The 16,452-nt window shown below is 48.2% G+C and overlaps 1 protein-coding gene across 1 annotated transcript in view; it reads left to right on the top strand.

The window, feature by feature from the left end:
- The window catches only part of PLXNB1 (plexin B1), a 288,895-nt gene that overhangs the window by 184,749 nt on the left and 87,694 nt on the right, over positions 1 to 16,452 (top strand). The window contains exons 10-13 of the mRNA XM_075916670.1: positions 435 to 591; positions 12,735 to 12,843; positions 12,936 to 13,044; positions 13,819 to 14,673. Coding sequence (XP_075772785.1) covers positions 435 to 591; positions 12,735 to 12,843; positions 12,936 to 13,044; positions 13,819 to 14,673 — 1,230 coding nt within the window. The remainder of the gene's footprint in view (positions 1 to 434; positions 592 to 12,734; positions 12,844 to 12,935; positions 13,045 to 13,818; positions 14,674 to 16,452) is intronic.

Raw genomic sequence — 16,452 nt, 5'->3', positions numbered from 1 at the left:
GGCAAGGGCAGAAGTTTCAACTTTAGCCCTGGGCAGTGGAGGTTGGGCTTTGGGCAGAGGCGGCGGGGCTGGGCTTCAGCTCCAACCCCAGGTCCAGCAAGTCTAGTGGCAGCCCTGACAACCCCATTAAAACAGAGTTGCAATCCACTTTGGGGTCCCAAGCCACAGTCTGTGAACTGCCGATCTAGAGAACTGGGCACAGCTCTGGAGGCTCGCTTATAGGAAGGACATTAAGGAATGGGAAAAGGCATAGAAAATGGCAGCTAGGATAATGAGATTGGATACAATGGTGGGGGACACCTTAGAAAGGCAGTCAATGGATGGACGTTTCTGTGGATCTGAAAGTGAGCCGTTTGGAAAGCAAAAGCGTGTTAACCAGAAAAGTGTGAATTATCCACGGAGACCAGGGATTTATATTAATATTTGATGGGCAGATTTTCCTGACGGTCTTGGATTTACCACCCTTGCATGAGGAAGAATCCTATTCATGCTTCTTCGAAGACTACGAGAGTCCTGCAGCACTGACAGAATCCGGCATTGTGTGTCCCTCCCCAGATCCCAGCCAAGCACCAGCTTTGAGAGCAGGAACAGGTCAGTTAAACATTCTCTGTAAGTGACTAGGGTGCACCGGAGTTAGTCAGAATGTCTGTGGTGAGGTGGGACAGAAGAGAATGCTAATGCTTTAATGATGGCAAGGGAAAGAATAGGTTGAGTACGTATCCTTTAAGGGAGTTGTAAAAGTCTGTCGCATAGTTCTCAAATTGTACGCATATGGTATTATTTCTGGGGAACTGTCCGTTTCAGTGTTCTCCAGGATCTGGAACTACCTGAATCTTAAAGTGTCAAGAACCAGAAGAGGGCAGAGGGAAGGGGATGTGGGCAACTGTATGTTTTCTTTGTGTCCATTTGACATGGGGGTGAAAGTGAAGGGCTTACAAAGGAGGTGGAGAACTTGTACATGTCAGCCACTGTTCTTCTTGACAGAAGAGTGGTATAGGTGTCAATGGGGTGTCCAGGGGTATTTCTGAAAGAGGGCAGAGTTAAGTTTGCATGAGCAACATTTACTGTGCATTGAGTTTTGCTTATTTCAGTTACTGCAAGAGGTCAACATACTACCAAGCAACCTTAACTCTGTGGTAACTTAGTTTTTTTGCCATTGAATGAAGTGGATGAATACTACTGGGAACTGTGATTCTGTGACACTTTCACTTATCAGATATAAGTTGGGAACAAATGCTTCTTATAATGGTAGGGCCCTGGATGTTGTAGCTGACAGATGTTGTCACCAAATAGTCATTAAGCCATTAAAAGTTAATGCTATTTTTGATTTGGTTATGGTAACCAGTAATATTATAGAAGAGCTCATTGGGAAAAAAATAATCTTTGCTTGAGTTGATTCAATTTAAATTAAATGGAAAGATAACCAAAGCCAGGTCACCAATTACAGGGTGCACATTGAGAAATTAAGGGAACTAATTAGTGAAGGCAACTGACCTGAAGAGCTCAGGAACTTAAATGTGAAATCTTAGAATTTCTTCAAGTCAGAGATGCAAAACTTATCTGGCACTTGCTTCCCCACTAAGAAGAATAAACTTGCATGGAAGTGCTCCAGGCCTAACTGGATGAATAGCCACCTCAAAAATATGCTAGTAGGAATAAGCAGCGATTCTACAAAGGAATGGAAAAAGAAATCTATCATCTGAGAAAGTGAAAGATGTCAGAAGGTGTAGGAATAAAGTGATGATTGTCAAATGTAAAGATGAGCTAGACCTTGGAAAGGAAATTAAAACAAATAGTTAAAGGTTCTTAAACCATATAAATAAAAAGAGAACAAGAAGAAATGGGGTCACTATACAAAGTGGTTGGGGTAGAAATTAAGGATAATCTAAGTCAGGCCCAAACACTACGGTAAATGAATATTTTCCTCAGTTTTCACTAGGGATTTGAGGCAAAGGCAGGATGGCTGATTGGACTGAATGTATATCAGTGGAACTGCCCTAACAGAGGTGAAAGCAAAACTCAAGAAGTTTAATGATTTTAAATCAGGGGAACCAGCTAATCTCCCTCTCAGAATTCTGAAAGAACTGGTGCATGAAATTGCAAATGCAATAACAGTAATTTCTAATCTAGCCAATTGCGAGTGGTACCATATGACTGGAAAATAGTAAATATAGTACTTCTTTGAGGAGCGTTCCTGTGGGTATTCCACTTCAAGGGTCTTGGTGCCCCTGCACTTCTAATCGGAGAATTGTAGTAGCAATGTCCTCTGTCGGCTGTAAATGTGAGCAGCCAACTTGTGCTGTTTGGGGCCACTGTCACGCATGCACAGTCAGCCAACCCTTCAATTCCTTCTCTTCCACCATTGTCTTTAGTCAGAATTTAGCAGTCGCCCTTGTCATCCCCCCTCAGACCATATCCTACCCTTATTTTACTTTCCTTTAGTCTTCATAGTAATTTATTCAGTCCTTCTTCATCCTCTTTATTTTATTTTTTAAAAAGTTGCCGCTTTTATGGCTTGTCCGTTTTCTAGGACATGCCTGGCTCCCCTGGCTTTAAGTGTTGCCTAACTTGCAGATTTTGAATCCACTATCAGACAGGCACTCCCAGTGTGTCTGCTGTCTGCACGAGGTGCACATTACATGGAAGTACCCTCATTTCAAGAAACTAACTGCAAGGACCAAGAAGGTTAGAGAACTTCAACTAAAGCTAATGCCCATGGAGAAATCTCTCCACCCTGCCTCCAACTCAGAGCATTCCACACCGCCAAGGCAACCATCGCCTACATCAATGTCAGACAAACCAGCTCCCTCAGGCTTCAGGTCCAGAGATGCCCTTCTGGCTGCAATCAAGAAAAAGTGCTCCCTTTGTTTGACTACAGCTAATTGCCCCTTCAAAATGTACTCTTTACCACAAATAGCAGCAGCGACACTGAAAGTTTTGGACTGGGAGGCAGTGGGTTTGTCTGGTACAGACACCTGAGGATCAAAGGACCCTACATGGGTTAACTCTGAGGCGCCATCCCACACCAAGCCAAGAACAGCACCATCGATGCCAAAAAAACCTGGCGTTGATGCTGGTACTGATGTGCTTGGCACCACAAGGATTCACCAGTGAAGCAGATTTGACTGTTACCTCAACACTCAGGACGCCTCTGTTTGGTACCAATGGCGTCCTGGCAACATCATGGTTCAGCCTTACTACAGCTCACACTACTCCTTCAGGCTCAGCACCTCCATTTTCTAATGAGGATGAGGAAGAAGAGACCTCTTCAGGTCTACATACACCCACAACACTTATCACCCAGGCAGATGCAGCAGCTAACACAATGGCAACTTCTTGACCCTAATGGGATCCTTGGGCTATGTACAGAGCTTCACCATCCCAGCTAGTACCGCAGCCAGCTCCATCACATTGATCACGTGCCTTTCCCAGTGGCAAACTTTGAGGAGGATGTAGAGATTTGGGAGGATCAGCCCATTGCTGATTCACCAGCACGCATGTTGTCTTTTTCTCTTGAATGATACAGTCATGCCACCACCACCCATTGCTGGAAATGATTTTAAATCTTTTCAAGAATTATATAAAAGGGTAGCTGAATCTCTGAATACTTCCCTACAGTAACTGCCTGAGACTTAACACAGGCTGATGGACATTCCCCATTCCTCTCCAGTGTTACACTGGCTTTACCCACGACCGAGGCCCTAATTGTCCCAGCCAAGATCATTTGGCAAACTCCTGCAACCATCCCTCCCTCATGTAAGAATTCCATAAAGAAATATTACGTTGCACCACAGGGAGCAGACTTTCTCTTCACCCATTCCACCCCATATTCATTAGTGGGTTGATGCGGTCAACCAGAGGGACAGGCAGAATGATGCTTGTACCACCCCCTTTAGTAGGGGTTGGAAGTGGTTAGACTTATTCGGCTGGAAAGCCTATTCACCTGGACCCGGCAACTCAGGATTGCAAACTATGTGATGCTTCTCGCAAACTACATCCACAGCATCTTCAATCAAATGTCACCATGTATTGAACACAAATGATAGGTTCCTCATTGCATGCATGGCTCTGCAAGTGGCGCTAGACTCAGCTGACACCACTGCAGTGTCCATCTCCACACTCAGTGGTCATGCAGCATGCATCCTGGCTGCATGTTTTGGAGTTCCCGTAAGAAGTGCAGGCAACGGTAGAAGACCTTCTATTTGAAGGTTCAAAACTCTTAGCTGAGTCCACCAATGCTGCCCTCGTCACTCTGAAAGAATCAAGGTCCACCTAGAAGATCTTGGGAGTCCATGTGCCTGCAGCCAAGTGGAAACAGGGAAGAGTTCTTAATCAGAGATTCAAATCCTCCCCCTATACACAGCCCCAGCGACACTACAACTACAGATGCAAACAGTGCCAGACTGGGCGCAGTCATCACGTTCCCAACCATCAGCTTCAAGGCAAACCTTTTGTTGGTTGAATTTCTGATCATCCTGAAAGTTCCACCGCAGGATTCCACCATTTGAGCCCCATTTGGGAACTGCCTAGCGACCTCCTACACAGTCTGGAGCAAGATCACCACAGACAAAGGAGTGCTAGATACAGCCCAATCTGGACACTGCCTCTTGTTTTTTTCACACCCCTTCACACACCCCATACCCATCCCTCTTCAGGGACACTTCTCAGGAGGTCCCTCTCATGCAGGAACTGAACCACCTCCTGCAACTAAGGACAATAGAACATGTGCCTCATCATCACAGAGGGACCTGGTTTTACTCCCATTATTGCCTCACCAACAAAAAAACGGGAATGGAGACTCATTCTGGTCTCATGCAGATTGAACAGATTCATTCAACCACAGCACTTCAAGATGATAATCTTCGCCACCATAATTCCTGCACTGGAAAAGGGATATTGGCTACCTATCCTTGACCTCCAAGACATATCTTTTCATATTGGAATAGACCCAGTGCACAGACGATACCTACAATTCGCTATAGGGGACATGCATGTCCAATACCAAGTCCTCCCATTTGGATTATCTACCATTCCCCAAACCTTCTCCAAGGTCCTTGTGGTTGTTGGGACACATTTACACAGGTCGGGAATTATCATATTCCCTTACTTGGATGACTGTCTCCTGAAAGGGTCATCCCAACATCAGACTGCGCAAGTGGTCACCAAGCCCATGACTCTCTTCAACTACCAGGATCTACAGCTCAGTTATCCAAAGTGCACATGAATGTGTACACCACAGCTTGATTTCATTGGAGCACACCTGGACTGTATCACAGCCTCACTACCTCATCAGAGGTTCCAAACATTCTCTGACCTTGTTCTAACAGCTCAGAATAGTCCACGAACAACTATCAAACTATGTCATCAGTTGCTAGGCCATATGGCATCAACAACTTTTGTGATCTGCCATGACCAGCTGCAAATGAGACTCCTACAGAGTCTAAGATCGGTCTATAGACCTCATCACCACATTGAGTGCTTGACAATGCCTATCAAAAGGTCCCTTTCTTGGTGGGTGAACCCAACTAACACATGCACAGGTGTTCCCTTTCAGCTCAAGCAACCATCCATCACGATTACCACAGACACATCACTCATTGGATGCGGAACTCATCTGGAACATCACATGGTTCAGGCACGCTGGTTTCCTGAGGAGTCCAGACTCCATATAAACCTTTTAGAATTGCAAGATGTCTGTAGTGCATGCCAACATTTTCTGCCTGTTACTACCAACAGATCAGTTTAAATTTTCACAGATAACCTCATGACAATGTATTACATAAGAAAATAACAATAGCCCTACTAGGTCAGACCAAAGATCCATTTAGCTCAGTATTCTGTTTGCTGACAGTGGCCAATGCCAGATGCCCCAATGGGAGTGAACAGAACAGGGAATCATGATGTGACAAACAGAGGCTAGGGACGCCATTCCTACTCATCCTGGCTAATAGCCATTGATGGACCTAACCTCCAGGAATTATCCAGTTCTTTTTTGAATCCTGGTAAAGTCCTGGTTTTCACAACATCTGGAAAGGAGTTGCACACGTTGAGTGTGCACTGTGTGATGAAAAACTTCCTTTTGTTTGCTTTGAACCTGCTACCTATTAATTTCATTTGGTGACTCCTACTTCTTATATTATGGGAACAAGAAAATAACTTTTCCTTATTCACTTTTTTCTTATTCACTTTTTCCACACCAGTCATGATTTTATAGACCTCTATCATATCCCCCCTTAGTCTCTTTTCTAAGCTGAAAAGTCCAAGTCTTTTAAATCTCTTTTCTTATGGCACCCATTCTAAACCCCTGATCATTTTTGTTGCCCTTTTCTGAACCTTTTCCAGTGCTAATATATCTTTTTTTAGATGAGACGACCACATCTGTATGCAGTATTCAAGTATTCATTTTTATATAGAGTCAATAAGATATTATCTGTCTTATTCTCTATCCCTTTTTTAAATGATTCCTAACATTCCATTTGCTTTTTTGATTGCCGTTGCACACGGAATAGATGTTTTCAGAGAACTATCCATAATGACTCCAAGATCTCTCTCTTGAGTGGTTATTGCTAAATTAGTCGCCATCATTTTGTACATATAGTTGGGATTAGGTTTTCCGATGTGCATTACTTCACATTTATCCACATTACATTTCATTTGCCATTTTCTTGCCCAGTCACTTAGCTTGGGGAGATCTTTTTGAAGCTCTTCACAGTCTGCTTTGGTCTTAACTATCTTGAGCAATTTGGTATCATCTGCATATTTTGCCACCTCACTGTTTATCCTTTTCTCCAGATCATTTATAAATAAGTTGAATAGGATGGGTCCCAGGACAGACCTTTGGGGGACCTCACTAGTTACCTGTCTCCACTTGGAAAACTGACCATTTATTCCTACTCTTTTCCTGTCTTTTAACCAGCTATCAATCCACAAAAGGACCTTCCCTCTTATCCCATGACAACTTACTTTACTTAAGAGCCTTTGGTGAGGGACCTAGTCAAAGGCTTTCTGAAAATCTAAGAACACTACATCCACTGAATCCCCCTTGCCAACATATTTGTTGACCTTCTCAAAGAGCTCTAGCAGATTAGTAAGGCATGATTTCCCTTTACAGAAACCATGTTGACTTTTCCCCCAACAAATTATGTTCATCTGTGTGTCTGGCCATTTTATTCCTTATTATAGTTTCAGCTAATTGGCCCGGTACTGACATTAGACTTACTGGTCTGTGATTGCCAGGATCTCCTCTAAAGCCCTTTTTAAATATTGGTGTCCCGCTAGCTATCTTCCAGTCAGTAGGTACGGAAGCTGCAATTTCTCATTTGAGTTCTTTTGGGTCAATGCCATTCGGTCCCGGTAACTTGTTACTGTTCAGTGTATCAATTTGTTCCAAAACCTCCTCTATTGATACACTGAACAGTGCAGGGCTCAGCTGGGCTGAGGTGGATGGGGGAGGGCATACGGAACAGACAGGCAGCTCAGCTGGGCTGGGAGGGGCTGCAGGGAACTGGTGCGGCACTCCCTCGGATTGCGGGGGATGATTATGGGGGAGGTGCAGGGAACCAGCAGGGGTGGGCAGCTCAGTTCGGTTGCAGGGGAGGGAGGTGCAAAGAAGCCTAGTGGAGAGGGCGAGGGAACCAGGAGCCCTGAAATGACCTCCCCTGGTCCAAAAATCCCTCATCTGGGACCAGTCAGGTCCAGAGGGTGCCAGTTCAGAGAGGTCCAACTCCTACCCAAGTCCCCTCCTTGCACTCTCCCTTGTAGCCAGACACCCTACATCCAGCCTGCTTCTGCTCCCTCCCCCTGGCCAGACACCCTACATCCAGCCTGCTTCTGCATCCTACCTCCCACCCAGACCTTGCCCCCTTCTGCCCCCCCACCTCCCTCTTAGATCCTGCACCCTATCCCCATCCCACTCCTTGGCAGCCCTGCCATCCACCCTAGCACCTAGCACCACCCTGTCCCTGGCCCCAGCACCCTGCCTCACACCCCAGGACTCAGCACCACCCTGGCCCCAGCACCCTGCCATCCATTCTAGCACCCAGCAGCACCCTGTTCCTTGTCCCAGCAGCCTGCCAGTCATCCTAGTGCCCAGCAGGACCATGTCCCTGACCCCAGCACTCCACCACCTGCCTGCCCCAGCACCTTGCCCCAGCACCCTGCCACCTGAGCCAGCATCCTTCCACCCAGCAGCACCCTCTCCCCAGCCCCTGCACCCACTAGCACTCTGTCCCCTGCCCCCACCAGCACATTTGGGACCACATTAGTGAGGCTTGGAGTTTTTTGGAGGGTTGTTTGGGTTTTTTTGCATCTCACTTGTGTGGCCCCAACTGACTTTTCTGTGGGTCAGTGACCCTTGACTCAAAACAGGTTCCTTACCCCGCTCATAAATAAAGACAATGCTAAAAGCTTTTGAGTTTGACATAATATTTTATTTCAAAATGAAGTCTGGTCAACAAGCCCCCAATTGGGACCAAACCCTCATCTAACTTCAGCATCATAACACTCCTGCACCACCTGACCCCAAATCATACACTGGAACCCCCTGTCCTGAGCCTCTTACGTCCCCAAACTCCAGCATCCCCACATCCTCAGTCTTCTGCCACAACACTCCTGCACCATCCACACATCACATATCTGTGTCCTGAGCCCATAATGCTCAACCTTCTTGCCCTGAGTCCCTCACATATCCAGCCCAAACTCTTGCACCCTCACATCCACAAGCCCATGGCTTGCTCAGCACCCCAACCTTCCACCTGAGCCCAACACTCCTGGGCCTGGAACCTCCTCCCCGAGCCAATATCCCCTTCTCCTGCATCCAAATTCCCTCCCAGAGCTTGTACTTCTTACCCCTTCCACACCCAAATCCCTCATTCCCACCCCACACCTCCTGTCTCAACCTAGTGAGAGTGTATAATGGCGGGGGATGGCAAGTGATGGACAGGAGGGGAACAGAGTGGATGAGGCCTCAAGAAAAGGGGGTGGGGGTCTTGGGGAAGGAATGTTATTTTTATGCATTGGTGGGGATTTTCATGAATTGGTAAGTCCCCCCCTCCCCAAGGTTTCCTTGAAATTCTGAAAAGCTGAAAAGGGTTCCTCGGCCAAATAAAATTGGGAAACACTGGTCTAGAGGGTACTCAGTGTTTGTAGATTGATTGGTGGGGTGGTTCCTTAAAGGTTTGGGCAGATTATACCCAGGTGTGAGGAACCTAGAACCTGAATGAGACCTGAACATGGTTTTGTCAAGGTTAGAATTATAGAATCCTAGAGCTGGAAGAGACCTCAGGAGGACATCAGGTCCAGCCCTCTGCCCAAAGCAGGACCAACCCCAACTACATCAACCCAGCCAGGGCTTTGTCAAGTCGAGACTTAACACCTCTAAGAATGGAGATTCCACCCCATCCCTTGGGAAACCATTCCAGCGCTTCAGCATCCTCCTAGTGAAATAGTTTTTCCTAATCTCCAACCTAGACCTCCCCCAGTGTAACTTGAGCCCATTGCTCCTTGTTCCGCCATCTGTCACTACTGAGAACAGCCTCTCTCCATCCTCTTTGGAGCCTCCCTTCAGGAAGATGAAGGCTGCTATCAAATCCCAAATCCCTCAGCCTCTCCTCATAGGTCATGTGCTCCAGCCCCCTCATCATTTTGGTCGGTCTCCACTGGACCATCTCCAGTGCGTCCATATCCTTTCTATAGTGGGGGGCCCAGAACTGGACTCAGTACTCCAGGTGTGGCTTCACCAGTGCAGAATAAAGGGGAATAATCACTGCTCTAGATCTGCTGGCAATGCTCCTTCTAATGCACCCTAATATGCCATCAGCCTTCTTTGCTACAATGGCACACTGTTGACTCATATCCAGCTCCTCATCCACTGTAATCCCCAGGTCCTTCTCTGCTGAACTTCTACTTAGCCAGTCAGTCCCCAGCCTGTACCAATGTTTGGGATTCTTCCATCCCAAGTGCAGGATTCTGCACTTGTCCTTGTTGAACCTCATCAGATTTCTTTTGGCCCAACCCTCTAATCTGTCCAGGTCACTCTGGACACTATCCCTGCCCTCCAGTGTATCTACCACTCTCCCTAGCTTAGTGTCATCTGCAAACTTGCTGAGGGTGCAATCCATCCCCTCATCCAGGTCATTAATAAAGATATTGAACAAAACCGGCCCCAGAACCGATTCTTGCGGAACTCCGCTTGAAACCGACTGCCAACCTGACATCGAGCCATTCATCACTATCCGTTGGGCCCAACAATCTGGCCAGCTTTCTGTCCATCTTACTGTCCATTTATCCAATCCGTACTTCCTTAACTTGCTGGCAAGACTATTGTGGGAGACCGTATCAAAAGCTTTGCTAAAGTCAAGATATATCACATATACCGACTTCGCCATGTTGACAGAGCCAGTTATCTCATTATAGAAGCTAATCAGATTGGTCAGGTATGACTTGCCCTTGGTGAATCCATGTTGACTATTGCTAATCACTGTCCCCTCTTCCAAGTGCTTCAAAATGGATTCCTTGAGGATCCCCTCCATGATTTTTCTGGGGACTGAGGTAAGGCTGACTGGTCTGTAGTTCCCTGGATTGTCCTCCTTCCCTTTTTTAAAGATGGGCACTACATTTGCCTTTTTCCAATCAGCCGGGATCACTCCTGATCGCCACAAGTTTTCAAAGATAATAGCCAAAGGCTCCTCAATGACATTTGCCAACTCCCTCAGAATCCTCAGATGCATTAAATCCGGACCCATGGATTTGTGTATGTTTAGCTTTTCTAAATAGTTCTTAACCTGTTCTTTCTCCACCGAGGGCTGTCTACCTCTTTCCTATACTGTGTTGCCTAGTGCATTAGTCTGGGAGCTGACCTTGTCTGTGAAGACAGAGGCAAAGAAAGCATTGAGTACTTCAGCTTTTCCTGCATCATCTGTCACTAGGTTACCGCCCTCATTCAGTAAGGGCTCCACACCCTCTCTGATCACCCTCTTATTGCTAACATGCCTGTAGAAGCCTTTCTTGTTATCCTTCACATCCCTTGCTAGCTGCAATTCCAATTGAGCTTTCACCTTCCTGATTCTCTCCTCCCTATATTTATACTCCTCCCTAGTCATCTGTCCAAGTTTCCTCTTCTTGTCAGCTTCCTTTTTGTGTTTAAGCTCACCAAAGATTTCCCTGGTAAGCCAATCTGGTCGCCCACTGTATTTGCATTTCTTGCTGCACTTTGGGATGGTTTCTCTGTGTGCCTTTAATAAGGCTTCTTTAAAATATTGCCAGCTCTCCTGGACTCCTTTCCCCTTCATGTTAGCATCCCGGGGAATCCTGCCCATCAGTTCTCCGAGGGAGTCAAAGTCTGCTTTTCTGAAGTCCAGGGTGTGTATTTTGTTCCTCCCCTTTCTTCCTTTTGTCAGGATCCTGAAATCTACCATCTCATGATCACTGCTCCCCAGGCTGTCACCCACCTCTACTTCCCCTATTAGTTCCTCCCTGTTTGCAAGCGCAGGTCAAGATGCTCATGGCCCTGGTCTGTTCCTTCAGCAGTTGTACCAGGAAGTTATTCCCAACATTCTCCAAAAACTTCACCCTCAGTGCTCCTCCCTTCATCCCTTTTGTTTCCCTGCAACCTCCTTCTGAACTCCACATTCTTCTGTCACTTTCAGCTGCCAACAGTACTGCAGTTGCTGTCCTCCCTGAATGTTGCCTGGTTTCATTCACATCAAAAACAATGAGAATTGGTGCAGCCCCATGTTCATATGCCAAGACTCTAGGAAAATGGAGGTTGGCTTCTGCCTCAGTGAGAGCAAGGAGCGGTGGTGGGCATTGTGGAGCCGGGAGCGCTTAATGCCTGCCTGAAGAGAGGAAGTGAACAGCGGACTGGATTGCCCTGCAGGGAAGGGCAGCCCAGACTGCTCATTTACTTGGTGGTCGGGCAGTCTGGCCAGCTTCCTGAGATGAGCTGGCTAGGTCTCCCTCTTTTGTTCGGTGTGGAAGCGTGTGTCCAGTGTGGTAGGCCGGTGCTGTTATGAAGAAAGATAATACAATGTGCTATGAAAATGGAGACAAGGCATGGAAAGTCCTATCTTTTATCTGCTGGTGGGAGAAAAAGGCGCTTGAGATGACTCAGCGCTTAGACGTTTGTCTCTCACCAGCAGAAGTTGGCCCAATAAAAGATATTACGCCCACCTTGTCTCACTAACATCCTGGGACCAACACAGCTACACCACTGGAAAGAATTTATAGAAAACAATCTGAAGAGCTCTGTCTGCAGGATCTGCCTCTAACAACAAGTGTTACTGTTTCTTCATCCAGTATGTCAGCAAGAAAACAGTGGAAGTGTCTAATACTCCCGGAGACAAAGAGAACTAGCCCCTCTTGGGGCTGGCAGGTAAAAGGGTAGCTGAAATCAGACCACACAAAAATTCTTGCACCTCCAACAGATTTGACGCCAGAGGTCTTATAAGCACCTTTCCTGGTTTACCTCCTGGTTTGTGCACTAACTTAACCCCTTGCTGTGATGGTAGGTGTGCTATCTAGAGATCTAGATATAAGCTTTCCATTGATTTGGTTTCGGTTACATTAAGGGAGGATGAAAATTGGGCTTATTCTAGGAGGCTTGCTTCCCAGCTACACTGTGGAGATAATGTGTCTGGCCATAAAGCATACCCTATGTCTACCTGTCTTATAGCGCTGCACGGGGCGCTCTCAGAGCTCCAGTTTCTTAGAGGTGGCGTTTTTATTTCCATTTTCAGAGCACATCACCATAAAGCTAGTCGTGCGTTTCCATGATGTCTTCATTGCTTCAGTGGATTTCTCTTTCTATGACTGTCCTACAGTGGCCTTGCAGAGGAAGTCAGCACCGTGAGTACATGTTGATCCCCATCTGAGGGCTCTGACAATTCTGATTGGTCTGCTGTGTCTCCTTAGTGGCTATTCTTGTGCTGTTTTTTCAGGTGTCAGGGATGTGTGAGCAGTCACTGGGGATGTAATTGGTGCGTCCACCAACACCTCTGCACCCACAAAGCCACCTGTGAAGAGGGAACCATTATCTACAACGAGAGGGTTTGTTTCCTACACAGATCTCAGCCACTAAGAATGCCACTGAAATACAGAAAGATCGGGTTTTTACTCAGATTAAGATGGCAGCCAACTTGCTGCTGTAGGGCTGAGAGTGTCAAGAGGAGTATCTGTCCCCTTAGATACTACAATGGGGATCTTGGATCTTGGAGGCTGGCTGCGTTGTTGAGCTTCCACAGTTTGTTGTGGGGTGGGAGCTGAAGAGAGATTTGCAGCAGCAGGGCTTTGAGGCAGGTTGGGCCTCTTACTCAGAGTGTGTCATGACTCCTCAGAAACCTCCTGCCTGCACCTGAGTTGCGGTATCTGGAGAAGCTTTATGGATCAGGAAGCTGGGAGGAAACCATCAGGGAACTAATAGTATGGTGGCAGGTAGAGAGCGAGAGAGAAGCCAGGCTGGGCCACGTTGCAGAGCAAAGGAGATGAGCAGGGAGGGACAGGTGTGAAGAAGGGTGGATAAAACTGTGATTGGAGAATCTGAGAGATGAGCTAATCCTTCCTACTTGGAGAATTTGAGGCCCGCAGGATGTGCAGTGTTAGCTTTTATTCCCTGTGCTGAGCGAAGCTAGCTGCATGAGAATTGCACCTCTGTCTCAGTAGGCATCTCAGAAGGGTCAAATGGCCTCCTAGGAATTCCCTTTTGCCATGGAATCTGACTGACTGTTGTTTTTCACTTGTGTCTTTCTCCCACATGTTGCTGTTTTCATGTTCACTTGGTGATTCTCTCTCTCTCTCCACCTCCATCTCAATGGCTCCCTTTAGACACAGATTCCAACCTCAAGTCCATTACTTTCTTCAGCTGCTTCCACCACCATGACCTCCCCCAGCACTTTGACTGTGGCCACCAAACCCATCACTCCCCCAGTCACTCAGCTTAACCACACTCCCATCACAGAGTCAGTCTCCACCACTTTGCCTGCAGTCTCTGCCATGACTGCTCATCCCACAGGGACCTTTAGCCACACGCACCCAGCAACTCCCACTACAGCCACTCTCACCTTTCTCGGCACCACCACCGATTCCACAGTGCTGCCCCTAACAGACAAGCCTGCTACTACCAGCCTTGCCGCAGACCCCACTGCAGTGTCTGTCACTACCAGTCTAGCAGAGACTGCACACCATACAGCTCTGCCTGCCTCTGAACCAACCCTGGCCCCAGAAGTGTGGTTCACTGACCCGCTCACCACTGCTGCCTTCAATACTTTGCAGCCAGTTGTGACAGCATTAACCTCTCCACCCGATATCACAGATTCCACGTGGTCTCCCACTACTTTGTTACCAGACTCTGAGGCAACCTCCTCTGCCACCCCATCTCTTTTCACTACTAATCAAACTCCAAGTGCCTCCGCCTCCTCTGCTGATTTCCCAGGACACCTAGAGACAGAACTGCCCGCCTCTGAGGTCCCACCTTCAGTCCTGCCTGACTGGCTGCTTGGGGAAGGCACAGAGCTCAAGGACATAGAGGACTGGATGGATGAGAATGATTCGTCACCCTTCTATGCTTCCACTCTTCTCTCAGGCGATGGAGACTCTTTGGAGAGGGATGCCCCTGATTTGCCCAGGATCCTGCACCCTGGCGTAGATTTTCAGTATGATGCCCCTGGATTTTTGGAGTTGGTGAGTCTTTGGCACAGCTCTCTGACCTATGGTTACAGCTACGACCTGCTTTGAAACTCATTGTCTTTGGATCCTGTATTTAGGGCCCCACCGAATTCACTGTTCATTCTGGCCAATTTCGTGGCCACAAGGTCTTAAAATTGGTCAGTTTTATGGTTTCAGATATTTGCAACTGAAGTTTCAGGGTATTGTTTCAGGGTGGGTATCCTGATTCAAAAGGGAATGGGGGCGTCCCAGAGCTGTTGTAGGGAACACAGCATTGCTATACTAATTTTGGTGCTGCCTTCAGAGCCCAGCTCTAAAGGCAGTAGCTGCAGAGCTTTCTTCCACTGGAGGAAACTCCTGTAGGTAGAGGTACGTCGGATCTCTCCACTGCTGCTGGGAGAGCCCCTACGGGTGGGCTCCTGGCTGCTAGTCAAGGCCAGTGGTGCCCCGGGGCCCTGGACCATTCGAAAAATGCCCATGCTCTGGCAGGAGCCATGGGGTGGAAACCCTGACTCGAGCAGGGATTGTGGGGGCTGAAGCCCCAAGCTCAGGTGACCGGATCCCTGACTGAAGCCCTGGAGAGTCCAAAGCCCTGGAGGGTGGAAGCCCCCCGCCCAGGTCCATGAACCCAGGCAGGAACTGAGGGGGGGGGGGCAGAAGCCCTGAGTCTGCACACACTGAGCTCTAGCTTGAGCCCTGGGGGAGGGAGCAGCCCCAAGACTGGGCTGGAGCCAAGGAGAGGCGTGGAGGGCGGAAACCTGGTGCTTAGGCAGGAGCTGTGATGGGTGAAAGCCGCAGGGAGGCGATGGCAGCCCCTGGTCCAGGTTCTTGAACCCAGGCAGGACCTGCAGATGGTGAAAGCCCCAAGCCCAGGAATGAGGAGGGGACAGAAGCTCTGAGCCTAGGCAGGAGACATGGGCAGGGGCATTCCTGAGCTTGGCAAGAGCTGTGGGGCTGGAGCTGCAGGGGGTGGCAGCTTCAAGTCCCAGCTGGAGCTCCAGCCAGAGCTGCTGGGTGGCAGCCCTGAGCCTGAGTTCCTGACGCCTGGGCAGAAGCAACTGTGGGGGAGGGGATAGTGGCAGAAGCAGCTCCGGAGTTGCAGCGTCCCGAGCGTGGTCAGGAGCCACGGGGGCAGAGCATGGGAGAGGAGGAGTGGGTGGCAGCGGTCCCAGAGCTCAGGCGTCGGGAGCTAGGCAGGAGCTGTGGGGGGGAGAGAGAACCCCGAGCCCTAGCAGAAGCCGTGAAATGTGTGAGGCAGCTGCTCATAGCTGCTGCTGTACTGCTTGTGGAGGTGAGTCAGTTTGATTCTTCCTCTGATAACAGCCAAGCAGCAAAGGACAAGTCCTGATCCTCCCCAACTTGGCTGATTTCGAGGAGATGAGAGTTCACAAGGCAGGGCCAGTTTCACAGTCAGACACCAATGTTCCCTCTAATCTTTTCCATTCGGGTGCAGAATGAATTTTGTTATGTGCCCCAGGGCATGTGTGAATGTGCACCACCAGTAGATATGAAACCTAGCTGTGGGCACTCTGCTCATCAGCTGGGTGGCATTGGAATCTCTCCTGAGCAGCTGTACCAGTGTGCAGCTTAGAGGGAACACTGTCCGAGGCATGTTTTCACGGCTGTGAAATTTGTAGAGCCTAATTATATTGCGTTCCTTGCCCTAGTAAATAGTTGGGTCTGCTGTGGGAGCTGGGGGTGGGAGTCCCAGCTCGCACAGACATACTTGCTGTCGCTGTCATGGGGCTAGCTGCAGTAGCATGGGCAGTACCAAGGAGGTACGGGCTAGCCATG

This window comes from Pelodiscus sinensis, unplaced genomic scaffold (assembly GCF_049634645.1).
Source record: "Pelodiscus sinensis isolate JC-2024 unplaced genomic scaffold, ASM4963464v1 ctg69, whole genome shotgun sequence".
Lineage (NCBI taxonomy): Eukaryota > Metazoa > Chordata > Testudines > Trionychidae > Pelodiscus > Pelodiscus sinensis.
Note: the sequence above shows the minus strand (reverse complement) of the source record. Positions and strands in the feature narration are given on the sequence as shown.